This window comes from Typopeltis vanoorti, chromosome 6 (genome assembly GCF_054136105.1).
Source record: "Typopeltis vanoorti isolate ZY-2024b chromosome 6, IOZ_Tvanoo_1.0, whole genome shotgun sequence".
NCBI classification, from domain to species: domain Eukaryota; kingdom Metazoa; phylum Arthropoda; class Arachnida; order Uropygi; family Thelyphonidae; genus Typopeltis; species Typopeltis vanoorti.
The window spans coordinates 21,042,371-21,059,267 of record NC_143554.1 but is presented as its reverse complement, the minus strand read 5'-3'; the positions used below and the strand labels follow the sequence as shown (position 1 = coordinate 21,059,267).

The 16,897-nt window shown below is 36.0% G+C and overlaps 1 protein-coding gene across 4 annotated transcripts in view; it reads left to right on the top strand.

Annotated features, from left to right (window-relative positions):
• LOC150105326 (echinoderm microtubule-associated protein-like CG42247) overlaps positions 1-16,897 on the top strand; it is a 375,243-nt gene that overhangs the window by 285,076 nt on the left and 73,270 nt on the right. For all 4 annotated transcript variants that reach the window (XM_090394708.1, XM_090394707.1, XM_090394705.1 and 1 more), the window contains 3 exons: positions 2,099-2,236; positions 2,434-2,559; positions 10,226-10,382. In XM_090394708.1, the coding sequence (XP_090250834.1) occupies positions 2,099-2,236; positions 2,434-2,559; positions 10,226-10,382 (421 nt within the window). The remainder of the gene's footprint in view (positions 1-2,098; positions 2,237-2,433; positions 2,560-10,225; positions 10,383-16,897) is intronic.

Genomic DNA, 16,897 nt, shown 5'->3' with positions numbered 1-16,897 from the left:
AATGCATTCCACTCATCAACCACTCTCCTTACAAAGAATCTGCTCCTTATGCTCCTGCTCACACCCTCCTTATAAAGTTTTCAAGGATGTCCCCTTGTTCTATTCCCTTCTCCCATTCTATGAAAATTCCTTCCCAATTTACTTGATAACAACCCTTTATCAACCATGGGAGATCAAATCTGTGCACAATAATCCATATGAGGCCTGATCAAGGCTTTATACAATGGAGCCAGAACCTCTGAAACTAGAACCTAATGTGCATAGACTGTTCAGTTACTGTATAAATATTTTATACATATTTACGTATAAATGTTTTTGTTTTGTACCATGTTGAACTTCTTAAAATGAAACCGTTTGAGAAATTACTTGTAGTCTAATGATTTTCTCTTATGGAATTTTTTCACTTGGCTATGCTACTAATTATATATTTTGTTTTATCCTTTATCCAAGTGTAAGCAAACAAAGTTTGCACCTGAAGTACTTTCAGGACTGGGACAACTCGTGGCAAAGTCACGAGTTGTCCCATGTCAGGTGTTGTGGTTAAGTTGTTGGAGAAGCTTGTGAGAACTAGGATCCAGAGTTGGGTTGACAACAATGGTATAATCTTTGATGGACAGCATGGATTTGCTAAAGGGAGGTCGTGTTTTAGTAATCTACTTACTTATTACAATAAAGTGACTGTTTCCTTGGACAGAGGAGAAGGATACACAGTAATATACTTGGATTTTGCAAAAGCTTTTGATAGAGTACCTCATGATAAGTTGACAGTCAAACTAGAGCAGATGGGGTTGGATATTAGATTAGTGCATTGGATTGGAGACTGGCTATCTGATAGGTATCAACAAGTTGTGTATGGGGGTGCAATATCCAGGAAAAGGAAAGTCACTAGTGGAGTGCCTCAGGGATCTGTTTTAGGGTCATTACTATTTAACTTGTATATTAATGATATTGGCGAAGATTTGGATGGAGATATTCAGTTGTTTGCAGATGATGCAAAGTTGGGACGAACCATAAAGAGTAGTGAAGATGTTGTGGCCTTGCAAGAAGACTTGAATAAATTGAGTGATTGGGCAAGCAAATGGGGATGCGAGTTCAATGTTGCAAAATGTAAGGTTTTAAAATTTGGAAAACAAAGATGGGATGCAGAATTTATGCTTGGTGAGAATATATTGTTGGAAGTAGAGGAAATAAGAGATCTGGGAGTGATAGTGGATAAGGATCTAAAATTTAGGGGACACATCGCCAAAATTGTGAAGACAACACAAAGACTTCTGGGAATGATGAGGAAGACACTGACGTGTAGAAGTAGGGAGATTCTTGTTCCATTGTATAAGGCTTTGATTAGGCCACACATGGACTATTGTGCCCAGATTTGGTCACCTGGTTTTCAGAAGGATGAAGAGATGTTGGAAAGGGTGCAAAGGCGACTGACTAAGGTAGTTTCTGACCTCTGGAATGTTGAGTATGAGGAAAGATTGAAAAGATGTAATTTGCAGAGTCTAGTGGAGAGAAGGAAGAGGGGAGATATGATAGAGACCTACAAGTTGGTAAGGGGTTGTTATAGGATCAATGGTGGAGAAGTTCTACAGAGAATAGTGGGAGATCAGGGGAGAACCAGAGGTCATACCTGGAAACTGTATAAAGAGGGTGTGAGTAGGGGAGTGAGAGGCAGGTTTTTTTCGTGCAGAGTTATGAATGATTGGAATGCCTTGCCTGAGAGTGTGGTGTCTGCAAGGAGTTTGAATGTGTTTAAGACCCGGTATGATGAGATGTGTGTGAGATAAAAGGACCTCCTAGATGAGTCTTTGACTCCATGAGGTCTTGTTTTAATAATAATAATAATGCAAAGCACATCTTTTTCCACTATTTCCTTGCAGACATGCATAACGCTATGCATTAAGGGAAGGGTCACTACCCTGGGTAGAGAACTTATATCACCTTTGCCATGAGTTGCCCCAGTCCTGAAAGTACTTCAGGATCAAACTTTGTTTGCTTACACTTGGATAAAGGATTAAACCAAATATATAATTAGATTTTCTCTTATGTTCAAACTTGTAAAAATAAATAAATAAATAATAATAATACATATGTTCTGTAGGTTCCACCAGGATATGGAACTGTTACTTCTTTGTGTTCACAGCAAGTGTTGACTCATGACTGGGAGATATATGTTGGTACTGATAATAATGTAATCTTGCAGGGATCTATGGTATGGATGTTAAATCCTTTGGTTCAGGTAAGTTGCAGTTTTGTGTGTGTGAAGATTCTGGTTTCTTGTTCTCATGAATTCTTAGAATCCTTTAGTATCTGGTCACACAATCAGAATACATGAGATAACTGGATGCTAAGATTATATTTTGGTTTTTCCTGTTATAGGCTAGTTCTTTTATTTTACATAGCTGTGTTATGTATTTATTTTTTTTTTTTATTCAGGGACATCACAAAGACGTTTGTGCTTTAGATGGAGATTACCATCAGAATTCATTTGTGAGTGCTGGCCTTGATCAATATATATGTAGGTGGGAAATAAACCGTCTTATTTGGAAGGTACAGACTGATGTACGTAAAATTTATAATATACCAATGAAAATATTTATGTGGAATACAAATGTAATGTTAATTAGTAATAAATTTATTTCAAACAGATCTCATTATTATTACTGTTCTGGGATCCAGATTGTGGATTCATTGCAAGGCCTCAAGACATTTGTAAGTCACACAACACTAATTATATTTCTTAATTTAGCTGAAAATACACTCACTGACCTCACTTGGCAGTCCATTTCATTCACTTGTCATAACAAACATCTGGACTTTAGATCCTTCCTTATCATGCTCTTTTGTCTTGCATGGATGACCATGCAAGACAAATCATTTGATTATGCATTTTTATAGTCTGAAGTCCAAATAAACTTATGTCAGTCATTGATAAACGTAATGGTGCTGTCCAAAAATGATTGGTATGTGAAATCATCTGTAAATTAATTATGGGTTGTTCTCTTAGAAGAAGTTCCTTTGCAAATTTATACATTAAATCCAGCATTTCTGTGATGACAGATTCCAGGAGAGGGAAAAAAAAAAAAAAAAACATGAAAGAGAAAAAGATTACTTATCCTCTTCGTGCCTCATGGCACATAAAGCCAAGATCCACTATTTCCAAATATCTCTGTCCTGAACCACCAGTTCAGCTCTTCCAGCCAGCCAGTTTTCTTTCCTTTTCTGTCATTCTCTGCCAAGTGAATTTAGGCTTTTCCATTTTCTCTCTGCTGTCCATTCTCAGTTTGTATCAAATCCATTTTCATCTCTGTTTTTTATTTCATCGGTGATTCTTTTTTTGTGTGCAGTCAGCTTATATAAGTCATCATTTGTTACACGTCAGGGCAAAAATATATTTAATATTTTATGCAAGCATTTGGTTTGAAAACCATTTAATGTAGCTTCCTGTTTTTTTGGTCAGCTTCCATGTCTCTGATCCATATAATAATACAGCCTTAACATTACTATTAAAGGTCATTATATTTAGTTTATTATGGTATTTTGAAGATTTCCATACATTAAACAAAAAAAGGCACTGCAGAAAATTCTGTGATATAAGATTTTTATTATTACAAGAGACCTCTAGAGAGTCCATGTCACACCTTCTCTTGAATTTATTCACACTATCTGCACTCACAACCTCCAAAGGCAAGCCATTCAAGTCATTCACTATGAGAGAAAAACCTAGCTCTCACCCCTTTCTTGACTGCATTCATTCTCCCTTAATGAGTCCCTGACTCCTTGGAGATACCTCCAAGGAGTCAGGGACTCATTAAAGGAGACCGCATACTACACACACACACCAGCTATTATACTTGTTGAATTCATTCACACTGCTTGCACGCACAACATCCAATGGCAATCCATTTCAATCATGCACCCCTCTATGAGAGAAAAATCTAGCCCTCACCTCCTTCTTGACAGCATTCATTCTCGATTTCCAAGGAAGCCCTCAAGTTCTTTTCCCCACTCTTCATAAAATGAAAAATTCCATCACCTGAAATCCTGTATCAAATGAAATCCTTCCAGAAGTTTGTGTCTCAATTGTATCACTCACTCATCTTTCTCCTGTTTGCTAGTGTCTGCTGTCTACAAATCTTCAATCTGTCTTTGCATTCTCTCTCTCTCTCTCCACTGTATCAGAATTGCAATGGAAACCAGGAGACCAGACCAGCACACAATAGTCTAAGTGAAGTCTTATCAGGGCCTTGTAAAAAGGCAAAATGACAAAGTTTGCTTCAACATTCCAATTATCTTTTGAGCTGTATGCAATCTTTGCTACATGGCCTCTGAATTACTGAACTGTAACTTCCTATCTACTAACACTCCAAGATCCCTAGCCTGATCAGTTTCTTCTAGCATAATCACACCAATATAATATGACATTGCATATATCTAAAGATGCCAAACTGAATGACTTTACATTTACTGACACTGACATCCGTTTTCCCATGCCCACAATTCCAGCCTATTGAAATCATTCTGCAAGAATTGCACATCAGCCTCATTCCTGATTACTCTACCTGCCTTTCTATCATCAGAAAAAAAAAGCTGTATATCACCTGTCAAATCCATCCCAATCTCATTAATATACAGACTGAATAACAGTAGACCAAAGAATGATCCTTGTAGTACACCACTGGTTACCTTAAATCTTGCAGATTCACATCATCCATATACCACTTTCTGATATCTGTCAGTCAGCCATCTATCTGTGCTAATATTTTATAATCCAAACCCATATTTTCTAATTTATGCAACAGTCTTCCATGCTGTATTCTGTCAAAAGCCTTAGCAAAATCCAAAAGTATCATGGTGTATCCATTCCTCTTGTCTAGTTCAATGGTAACATTATTATAGAACATAAGCAAGTTGCTAAAACATGACCTTCACTTAATAACCCATGTTGTTCATTGCAAAGTAGAGATTCTCTGTCAACTCATTTCTGAAAGCTAACCCTGACTAATTTTTCCAAAATCTTCACCACCACTTCTACTGAGATAATGATTGGTCAATAGTTGGATACATCAGTCTTTGCACAACCCTTGTGCAACGGGATTACTATACATTCTTTCCACTCCTACAGAATCTTCCCTGTTCTGACACTCAAATTATATAGCCTAGTCAAAGTAATAGCCAGTTCCGCTGAACACTCTTTTAGCACACATGCTGATATTCCATCAGTCCCTATTGCTGAATTCTTATTTCTTATTCAGTTTGTGCAACAGCTCTAATATCTTCTCTTCATACAGTGAAGGGGTAGCAGTGAACTCAATGTTGCATACACCAGGCTGATAGCTTTTAGCAAAATGAGCGCTCATTAGTTGGACAACCTCTCTTGCATCTGTCACCTTCATGCCATCTGCATTCAGTATAGTTACTCTTTTATGTTAATTCTTTCTTTTACTTGCAGCATATCGATAGAATTCTTTGGGGGTTGTCTTTAGCTTGCATAGCCAGTTTCTTCATACTCAGACTTAGCTTTCTGTATAACAGTTGTGACTCTTCTGGCCTGCTGCTTAGAATTTTCATAACAAACATCATCTTTGTGCACATGGTATTTCTTCCACAACATCCTTTTCTTACCAATCTCGTGCTTAATAAGGTTTCATATCCATTTGACTCCTACCCTATTTATTCTTCAAACTCTTGGGACACATTAAAAATAGACTTAACTGATAGATATTGAATCATTAAAGTCTCTTTTTAAATGTACTATCAATATTCTTCCCATCCAGCAACCGATACCATTGTGCTGCAGTTGGTCATAATTTCCTGCTTTGTAGTTCAGCATGTAACTGTTTCTGAATGGAACATTCATAAACTTACTTGCTTCCCAAGTGAGTATTGCATGATCACTGTCACCAACCGAAAAGCCAAATAGTTGTCTTTAATTGAAATGCCCTCTGACACTATAATCAAATCTAATACACTTTGCCCTCAAGTTCCTTCTGTCACATGCTGCTTGAGGAAGTTTTCCTGCAACAGCTCAATAAATGCATTTTCATTCTTCTCATGAGATTTTACTGCTACCCAATCAATATTTGGATAATTCAAGTCCCCCATTATGATTACTCTTTTTGCACCTATTATCTTTATTTGGTGATGCATTTCTTCATCACTAGCAACCAATCCGCCAGGTCTGTAACAACACCCTACCATTTCATCTTGTTAGATTCTACTTCACAGTAGATGGCTTCAAATTCACTGCCACATGAAATTACTGTTACTAGTATTACAAACACAGGTCTCAACACTAACTGGATTCAAGTCATTCGATATCATTAGCAGCACTCCCCCCTCTCCTATCCTGTCTATCCTTCCTAAATATATTGTACCCTTTACACTTGATACCGGTTAGTATGTCTGATTCTGATAGCCAGGTCTCATGATTGTCTACAATTTGAAGTCCCAATATATTGACCAAGGCAACAAATTCTACCCCTTTTGTTTCTGTTAGTCCTATCATTCATGTACAGACATTAGCTACCTGCATGTTCTTTTGTATATACTCTTGTCTTTAGTCTGTGTGACACAGTTGGACAACTTGTAGATCTCTGTTCTTGTCTAGTAGCTTATACATGTAGACATCTTTGCACACATTTGATGGGTCCAAACCTGATGAACACAAAGTTGAAATCATATGATATACTATTGGATATCTCATTACACCAAAGTGCTTGAACTTTACATTTACTAACACTGAACTAATAGCCATTTTCACATGACACATAGTTACATCTTATTCAAATCATTCTGCAAGTGTTGCATTCCTGATAACCCTGACTATCTTTGCATCATCAGCAAATAGCTATATCTCCTGTTAAATCCTTCCCAATGTCATTCATGTACAGATTGAATAACAATAGACCAAGGACTGATCTCCGAGATACACCACTGGTCACCTTAAATCTTACAGGTTCACATCTATCACAAACCACTTTTTTGATATCTGTCATTCAGCCATCCTATTATTCCAACTGGTAATATATAATCCAATCCCATATCCTCCATCTTATGCAACTGCCTTCCATGATGAATCCTGTCAAAAGCTTTAGCTAAGTCCAGATGTATCATGGTATATATCCATTCCCTTTGTCTAACTCAACTGTCACATTATTATAAAATGTGAGCAAGTTATCCAAACATGACCTTCTTTTTAGTAAAACTATGCTGTTCATTGTAAAGTATAGATTCTCTGTCAACTCATGTCTGTATGTGATTTCCTACTATCTTTTACAAAATCTTCACCACCACCACTCCATAGATATTGATATGTCAATAGTTAGTTACATCAGTCTTTGTACAACCCTTATGCAATGAGATTATCATACATTCTTTCCTCTTCTGTGGAATCTTCCCTGTGATGAGACTCAAATTATACATCCAGGTCAAAGGAACAGCTAGTTTAGCTGAACATTCTTTTACCATCCATGCTGATATTCCATCATTCCCTATTGCTGAAATTATACTATATTTATGAAACAACTTTAGTACCTCCTCTTTATACACTTGAGTTTCTTCCTCCAGTAGTGTAGAAGTACTAATTAGCTCTGTGTTGCATGCACCAGGTTGATAGCTTTCAGCAAAATGGATACTCTTTAGTTGAACATTCCTCTGAATCTGCCACCTGCTTACCATTAACATTGACAAGAGTTATTTTTTTGCATTTGTTCTTTTTTTTTCACTTGCAACATAATAGAATTCTTTTGAGTTGTCTTTAGTTTGCAGGGCCAGTTTCTTTTCACACTTGTACTTTGCTTTTCATATAATAGTTGTAAGTCTTATCCTGCACCTTATAATTTTCATAACTGACACCATCCTTGTGTACATGGTATTCCTTCTACCTCCTTGAAACAAATAAAATGTTCTGTCTTCAACTCATCTATTGACTGCTGGAGCAAACTCAGGATGAAAAAAACAGGAGACCAAATTACTAAATTTAGGAATTTGCATTTTCCAAAATATATGTTGACTGGTGAATTTCTTGAACACTAAAAAATGTCTATTCTGTGCATTATCAAAGTATTGCTGAAGTGTAGCTGTACTTCATAATATAGACATACATTACAAAACTTAATTATTAACTTAAAAAAATTTTATAAAGTAATTTATTAACATAATTTTTATCCTCTTTGTGAAATGAAGACAAATGAGTTTAATAATATATCATGAAAATTATGGAAACAACTACCATGTTAGAGTAAAACTTTAGTTTAATATAAACGGTATTGGTTCCATAATTTGTTTCCATAATAACTTGGTAGTTGTTTTCATGATGTATTCTGATCACTGTGTAAGCATGAAAGAAAAAAGCAACTATCAGTGATTTTTTTATTTTATTTTATTTAAGATTGCTTAATACATATGTCATCTAATTTATTAAAGCATAAAATGTAATGTAGTGTATCTTAATGAAAGTCATCAGAATTTTCACACCAGCAACTCTTGGAAAAAATACCATAACCCACTATACTGCTATATAGTAAAGATATTCAATGAGCAATTCATCAGGGTATTTCATCCTCATAAGCTTGAGTGCAGACAGAATGAGAGGATAGACTTATATGAGGAATTAAGTAAACTTGATATCAGTAAGACAAAGAGACTTGATCTCTTCAGAATGTTTCATGTAATTCATAAGGTCTAACAACATGGGAAGTCCCAAAGAAGTGGAAAGAGGGTAAAATCGATTATTATTTTTCACAAAGGTGATGATTAAGACTGATGCTGCAAATTATGTCTGGAGTTGTGGTTAAGGGAATTCAAGGGAATGTTGAGAACTACGACAAATAATTAAGTTCATAACAGTGTTCTCCATGATGGACAGCATGGGTTTGTTAAAGAAATATCGTGTTTAACTAATTGTCTTGTTTTCTTATTACTTATTACACTGAGGTGATGAATGCATTGGACAAGGATGCTGCATATACAGTTATATACTTGAATTTTGCAAAGGCTTTTGATAGATTGTTGCAAGTCTGATAGAGTTATGAGGATTAAAGCATTGAGGTGAATAGAACAAGGGGCCATCCTTAGAAACTGTAAGGAGGGTGGAGGATGTGAGAAGCAGGTTCTTTGCATGGAGAGTAGTTGGTGAGTGAGTGGAAGACAATGTGGTGAATGCAGACTCACTGATTGAGTTTAAAGCAGTTTGATAAGCTTTATGTGTAACAGTGTGTACTTCCTGTGATGACTCTTTTGATTTCATGGAAATCTGGTAATAATAACTGATGTTATTAAAAAATATTAATGGATATTTGATGAGGTTTTTCATCCCGCATACAGACAAATCGGCCCTTCAGAACACATGCAATTTTCAGACAAAAAAAAAACTTGTGGCAGTAGATGGCACTGATGTAGTTGATTGGTAGTGGTGGAGACGGAGAGGTGTACGTTGGGTGTCCTCCCGCGATGAGTCTTCGGACTCCTTGGAGGTGTCGCGAATAATAATAATATTTAGCATAAAATTTCCCAGGATAACAAAAATTCAACTTTTCCACTTCTTTCTTCCCTGTTCAGAAAATAGCATTGTTTCTTTTAACTTCTACCAAAGACAAAGCATATCCATTAGTCTCCTCCTGAAATGTACAGAATTTGTTGTTCATGCAATCCCAATGACTGTGGTCAGACTGGTTGATCCACTGAGTTAAGACATGAAGAGAATATAAATTACTCCATTCCTGTAAATATAAAATGTCTGGATTAAGTGACTACAGGATAACCCATAAAATGGCAGGAAATGGCACTTACTCATTGCATTTCCTTTAATTTTGTGAGAATTTTTAAGAAATCTTTTAAGGAGTTTTTTTTTGTGCCAGCAAAATCTGAAAAAGGCTGATTGTCAGTTTTTCACACCTGGCAGATAGCTTTTTTGGTTACCTAGTCTGTTTTATTTATTTTTTCCTTTAAAAATCCTAGTACTAGAGAAATGTTTCCTGTTAGTTCTTGAATAAATTTAACTTCAGACAAAAATTTAATAACTTTTTAACTTTAGACAAAAACTTAATAGACTTTTTCCCATTTTATTTGGTAAAAATAATATTATGGCACCATGTAAACTAAAGTATAGACTTGTTGATTATAATAATAGGAATAATTATTGATTATTTCCCTTGATAAATTTTTAATTTTTTCTTTGAGTCTGTTATCAATTAAAAGTAAATGACTTTTTTTTCTACACCTACAGAGTGGTTGTTTGTCTGTTGCTGTTCATCCAAGTAGTGTTACTGTAGCTATCAGTGATGAGCAAGGAGATGTGACTATTTTAAATATGCAGGATGGTGTTCATCTTAGTACCCTATCTGTGACTAATAGGCCCATTCATGCTGTCAAGTACACTCCTGGTAATTATTTGTAAAAATAGAAATTTCCAAACCATTCATAGAGAAATAGTGAATTACATATAAGTTTACATCATGTTTTAATGTATAATAACTGTTTACTTAGTTGAGTTCATATAATTTTTAGATGCATAATTTGCTTTTTTATCCACTTTCACAATAACAACAATTTGGATGTACGGATTTTGAAAAATTTTGATCTTTCAGATTTTTTCTAAAAATTGTGATATACCTATAACTTCCAAAATATTGTGGAAACTGATGTAGGATAATGCTATTTTTCAAGAATTACATTTTATGATCATTCATAATTGAGGATCTTGGATTTGATCATACAATGTAATTTTACTTTTACTAGTAAGTAAATAATACGATGTAATTCTTGGAGAATAACATTATCTTACATCAATGTTTTCCTCATTATTGCTATAGCAGTGTGATGTCCTCACAATTTTAGCATTTTGTTTAGGTCCTCATCCACCTTCCCATCCCAGATCCTTGATCTCCTCCCCCTCCTGTAAGATATCCTTCACCAGTTTACTCTGCATTTCATCTTTGCTTTCCTTTAAAACTTTACACTTTGTAGTACTTGTAATTCATTCTACTGACTTGCTTATTCAGAATAGTATATTTAAATACATTGGAGGATGTGACCTGCTTTGTACCTAATAATTCTCTCTAACTTTGCATAACCTGAAAAGAACTGTGTATCCCAGTTTAAATCTCTGCCAGTATCATTCATAGGTTAAACAAGTCCTTACAAGTTAAACAGCAGTCTCTTAAACCTGAAATAAACTGTAAGTTAAGCATTAATGGCCCTAAAACAGACACATGAGGCATGATACGAGTGACTTGTCTCTTCTAGAACACTGCCACCCCACACCCACCCACCCACAACTTGTTTATCTTTAGACAGCCAGTGTCCTATCCAGAGAAATGATCTGTTATCTAAGCCCATCTATTCCAGTTTAATTACAACTTGTCCTATGAAATGGCTTTGCAAAATGTATCACTATATGTTTTTCTCTCTTGTACAATACATTTGTCACCTTGTTGTAGACTGCTAAAATATAATCACCCATTAGCAAACTTATGCCGACTGTCAAAGAAAACACTGCTATTATCACTCCAATCTTGATACTAGCCCTCTCCAACTCCTTAATCACAACTCTCCATGACACACAGATTGGCCTATAATTCAAGGCCTAAGTCTTAATCACCTCCTTTATAAAGTGTGACAATTTTGCACTTTTTTGCTCCTGTGGGACTCTTTCTCCATTGCAAGACTTGTTAAGTAAGTGTCAAGGCTGGCATTAAGTCACTGGAACATTCCCTTGAAACACAGTGATATATCATCAAGTCCTACTTCTTGCATTATTAACATCAAGTTTACTTAATTCCTGATGTACTTCCTGCTTACTCATCATCAGTCCCTTCTCCTCCATTCCCACTACATCAATGCTCTGCATGATGTCAGACCTAAGAGGATGAAATACTTTCATGAATAGCTTACTTATTATCTGAACTGCATCTTCCATGGTGATTGATTTTCACCAGCTAATATCATCCTCCAGTAATTATTCTTTCCTGTACTGCCCACATACCAAAAGAACTGTCTGTGGAATTTTTATTGGCTTCACTGTATAAATGATGCTTATAATTGCACTTCTGTTATCCTTACCAAACAAGTCACCTTCCTGGCCTCTTTATTCTCCTCATGCAACTAATTATTACCACTCATGCTGCCTCCATAATACCTTCTGCCATATTGCATGCTTAATATCTAACTTCATTCATTTCATACCTACTTTATTTAACCTACTGGTTTCTGGAATACATTCAGACATTACTGCTGGTAAATTGTTCTTTGCTAGTTCTCAAGCAGTATTGATCTCCTTTTCATCCCCTTCTTCATCCCATGCCATAGTTGCCTAGGCCATCTTCTGAGCTTTCAATCACCTGTCTTATAGTTTCCCATAATTCCATTTCTTAAAGAAGTTCTCATGTAGTTGGCAACCATCTGAGTAATTACCTCACAGTAACTCTTGTCAGCAGGAGGGAGATTTGGCACCTCATTTACAGTAACATCTGAGATGATCAAATCCAAGATTCTCACTCCATTCATTCTTCTTGCCCCATATGCTCTCTTTGTACAAACTTTATAAAATCATAAAAATACATATAAAATGATTTTTTAAGAGAATTATTATGATGATTAACAAATTCAAAGAACTCCATTTGGTGGTGATACTTGCTCATAATGATCACCCCTCCTTTTTTTTTTATTTGCTAGGCCAATTTGTCTATGCATTTTCTTGTCAGCACCCTCTGCATTCCCAGTTATTATAGCAATTATCCAACTAAATATTTCATTTCGGTCTAACTGCACTTAACATCACACTGTCTCAAAACCACTGCTGCTATTTCTTCCTTATGTGTCTACATAACTCATCTGCTATTATCAACAATACTCTCCCCCTCCTGCTCTATTCCTTCTTGCCTTCCTATACATAAAAAAAATATCATACCCCCTTTATCTCTATTCCTCTGAGAAATCATCCTCATTCAGCTATATCTCACTTATTCCAAAACATTTTTGGATGAATGAACTCAATCAATGCAGTTGTTTCATCACCTTTATTCTGACATTTCTAATGCTTATAAACAAACATAAAAATTCGTCCCTGGGATCTCTAACCATGCAACTCTTCCACATTTGCCCTTAGCATTGGCCATTCCATTCAGTCACCACATATACCACAATTTTCCTCTAATTCAAATGTTTTCTTTGCATCCCAGTCTGGAGTCCTCATAGTTCAGTCGGTATTGATGATTCCCATTGGTTGGAAAGACTTAAGAAGTTCAAATCCTGTTTAGGATGTGAAGAAACTTTATAAGTCTCAACTGAAGGTGAGTTAGCCTGTCTTATACAGAGGTGGTAGGGATTTTTCCTCTCAGAAATTCTGGTTTTGCATCCTGCAAGACAGGCAAACTAGCTAGAACATGCAATTGAGATACATAAAAAGGCTTGATAGCCTTAGTTGCTTCATCCATAAATCATAACTTGCATGCCATTCCATTCCTTTGTTGTCTATCTATATATATTCACTACTGCTTCCAGCATTCGCCCTTCTTATGCTATGTCACCCTATTCATTCTGAATCCCACCATTTCCCTGTATAATGCATTCTTGTTTTCTTATTCTAATCACCTCAGTTTGCAAAAATTCTTTAGTCTCTTATATCATTCTATGCTGTTCTGCCATGTGGTGAAAAGTTAGATGAGATGTTAGGAATTATTGGTATGAATGACCCAAGAGGCAGTATGAATTAGGTAGCAAAAGATTTGATATTTGTATTAGAAATTATGCAGCAGAAGAGTATACTCTGTTGCCTAGGTAATGCAGAAGAAGAGTGGTGGAGAGGTGAGTGACTGTGGGTATGTAAGAAGAATGGACATGCTCATGGACTACAAGACAAATTTTTATGTGAACAGTAGCAAGCAAAAGGCAGAGCAGGAGACCATGAGTGTAGCTATGGATGCAAGTGAGATGAGGGCTGATGGCAAGCAAGAGAATGCAACTGGCAATAATGATAAGATAGTGTGCAAAACTGATGTAAGTAAGATAGCATCTGGGACTAAATGTAAGATTGTGGGTAAGTAAATGTAAGAAAGAGAGTGCAACTGACAAGGTAGTAAGTATGAAAAGCAGCAAGAAAGAGATTCAAAACATGAAAGTGGAGTTGGTGAAGGTAAGACATTGGATGAGACCAGGGGCAAATGCTGGTCTTGAAATTCACGCTTGCTCCTGTTATCATTGAGGGAGTGAGAGGTGTGATTGAAGTCTGATTAGAGGAATAATGAATTACTGACCATTTAAAATATATTTAGAAATTTATGTATATTTAATCATACAAATACAACAATTATTTTACAAATGATATTCTATATTTTTAAATTTAGCTACTTGAATACAAATTCTACCCTACGGTTCTTCTTTATGAACTGGTCAATAACATCGTCATAAAAAGTTGGTTGTAGCTTAATTTTCCCAAGCAACACACGCACTTGTTGGCTGAAGCTCACTGGCTAGAGCTACACATTGACTGCGTATGACCTGTGTTTCAGTAACAGAGTGAGACGACGTGAAATGGCTATGCGTGCGCATGAAATTACAGTGCTGCTGCGAGGACCTGGAAGCTCCTACAACCGAGCAAGCCAAGGGTTTTGACTAGACGAGCAAACATCAGCCTTTGATACACAACGCAAAGCTCAATTATTGCCGTGCAAGCTTAAGACATTTTCTGTCTACAAAAATAAAAGCTTAAATGGAATGCTTATAAATGCATGCATCTATTAACAAATAAATATTATTTCTTTCTCAATTAATGAGCTTGTGTAGCAAGCATAGCAAGCATGGAGAATTCGCCCCTGGATGAGACATATATGCAGAGTGAAATAAGGAAAATTACAGAGGTAATGAATAATTCAAGAGTAACTCTAAATAGAGATTCAGTTATTAGAGGTGTGGTGAATAAGAAGGTGTACAAAGTTTGTTTTCCTGATGGTGGAATGAATAGAGTGATAAGTATTGGTAGTAGTAGTAGTAGTAATGAATACTTTGGTTAGGAACAAGGAGATTATGAGAATATATAACAGGAAGTTACTATGGAGAGTCAAAAATAACACCATGGTAGGAAAGGTAGTCAATATGTTGTCCAGGTATGATAAAGATGATCTTGGATGACAAGCAAAGATCATGAGTGGTATGCTAGTGGACCAGATACTAGAAAGGAGTGCATTTTGTGAATATGTGCTACGAATTTAAATAACAGATAGAACTATATATAAGTAGAACAAACTTTATTTAAATGATTTTTGTGAGAGTCAGCTGAAGAGACTTGTTGGAAGAAAGGTAGTGACTACAATGAATACAAGATCTGAGAGGTGATGTGGAAGATCAGGAAAGTAAGGTAAGAGAGCTTGTGAGTGGAGAGATGAGTAATGTGAGTAAAGGGAATGAGAAAGTAGGACCACAACACAGACAGGGATATGGTGGGGTTGGAATGAACAGGGAGATACTGTATTAGAAGTGTGGAGGATGCTGTATTCAGAAATGAATGTGTGAGTAGATAAGAAAGGATTGAGATGGTCTGAGATGTAGAGGGAGCATTTGGGTTTTGATGTTGGAGGAGGAGGAATGTTGTTGATAGTAAAAGAGGAATTAAGCCCATCCAAGGTGGAGAGGAAGGGCAAATAATGGTGATGGTTTTGAGGCAGTATGGTTGTGAGGTAGAGATGCACAGGATTGAATATGTATTTAAGTGTTGCTGTAGGCCTGGTAAAGTTGGAGGGCAGTGAAAAAGAAAGGTATAGAGAAATTAGCCTGGAAAATAAGAAAAGGGTGATCATTACAGGTGATTTTAATTGTGGTAATATAAATTGAGTGAAGACAGCATCTGGGGACAAGGAGAATGAAATTTTGAGCGATAACTACTAGACTCGTGTGCTCAAAGTATCTTTCCAGTTCTGTTTATTAAGGTTTTGTTAACACCATTCTCCTGAGGAAGGTGGTGATGTGATAGATGTACTTTCATTGTGGGTAGTTTTTCTGTAGGCAGAAAAGTATCAAGATCCATTTAGGTAGTCAGGTTGCAAGAGTGTCAAAGAAGGAGGGAATTTTTTTTCCCTTTTCAATGATGAAGCATTCTTGTGTATTGGTTGTTGAGGCATACTAAAAAATGTTTTCAACATATTACATCCATGTAGTGAAACAGAACACATTTTCAACATAGTATAATCATATTGACTGTTTGAGTGAGGTGAAGTTTAGGGTCATATTTTCAAAAAGGTTCAATGAAAAGATTGGTGAATAGTGGAGAAGGGAGGGGGGGATGAGGTGCCTTCAGTCTGCTTGTAGGTTTCTCTGTCTCAGTGGCTAAAATAACCACTGAGCATATTAAAAGTGAATAATGCTAATATGACAGGGGTGAAAGGGGTCTTAATGAATTCTGAGATTGATTTTGGTGTATATTAGTGAACAGGGAGGCTAAATCAAAACTGACCATAATGAATTGAACATTTTGAAAATATGATCCTAAACTTCACCTCTCTCTCTCAAACAATCAGTATGATTATACTATGTTGAAAATGTGTTCTGTTTCACTATATGGATGTAATATGATGAAATTTTTGAGTATTTGAAGAGCACAGAATTTTTAACATGGAAGGGTGTGAATTATAAAGTGGCCAAACACTTAGCAAAAGAGCAAAGTGTTTGGCCACTAATAAGGGAAAGTGTATGGTTTAAGTTTTTGAATAGTTTCAGGAGGTCAGGATAAGGATACAACTTTGTCTAATAATTCTTGGAGTGGTTTTATATATATATATACACACACACACACACACACACATACACCTAAACCTCTTTTTACGCGATAGATATGTTCCTAAAAATTATGTGTAAATAGAATTTGCGTAAAAATAACTACTGACTCCATAGAAAAAGTGAAGATTGG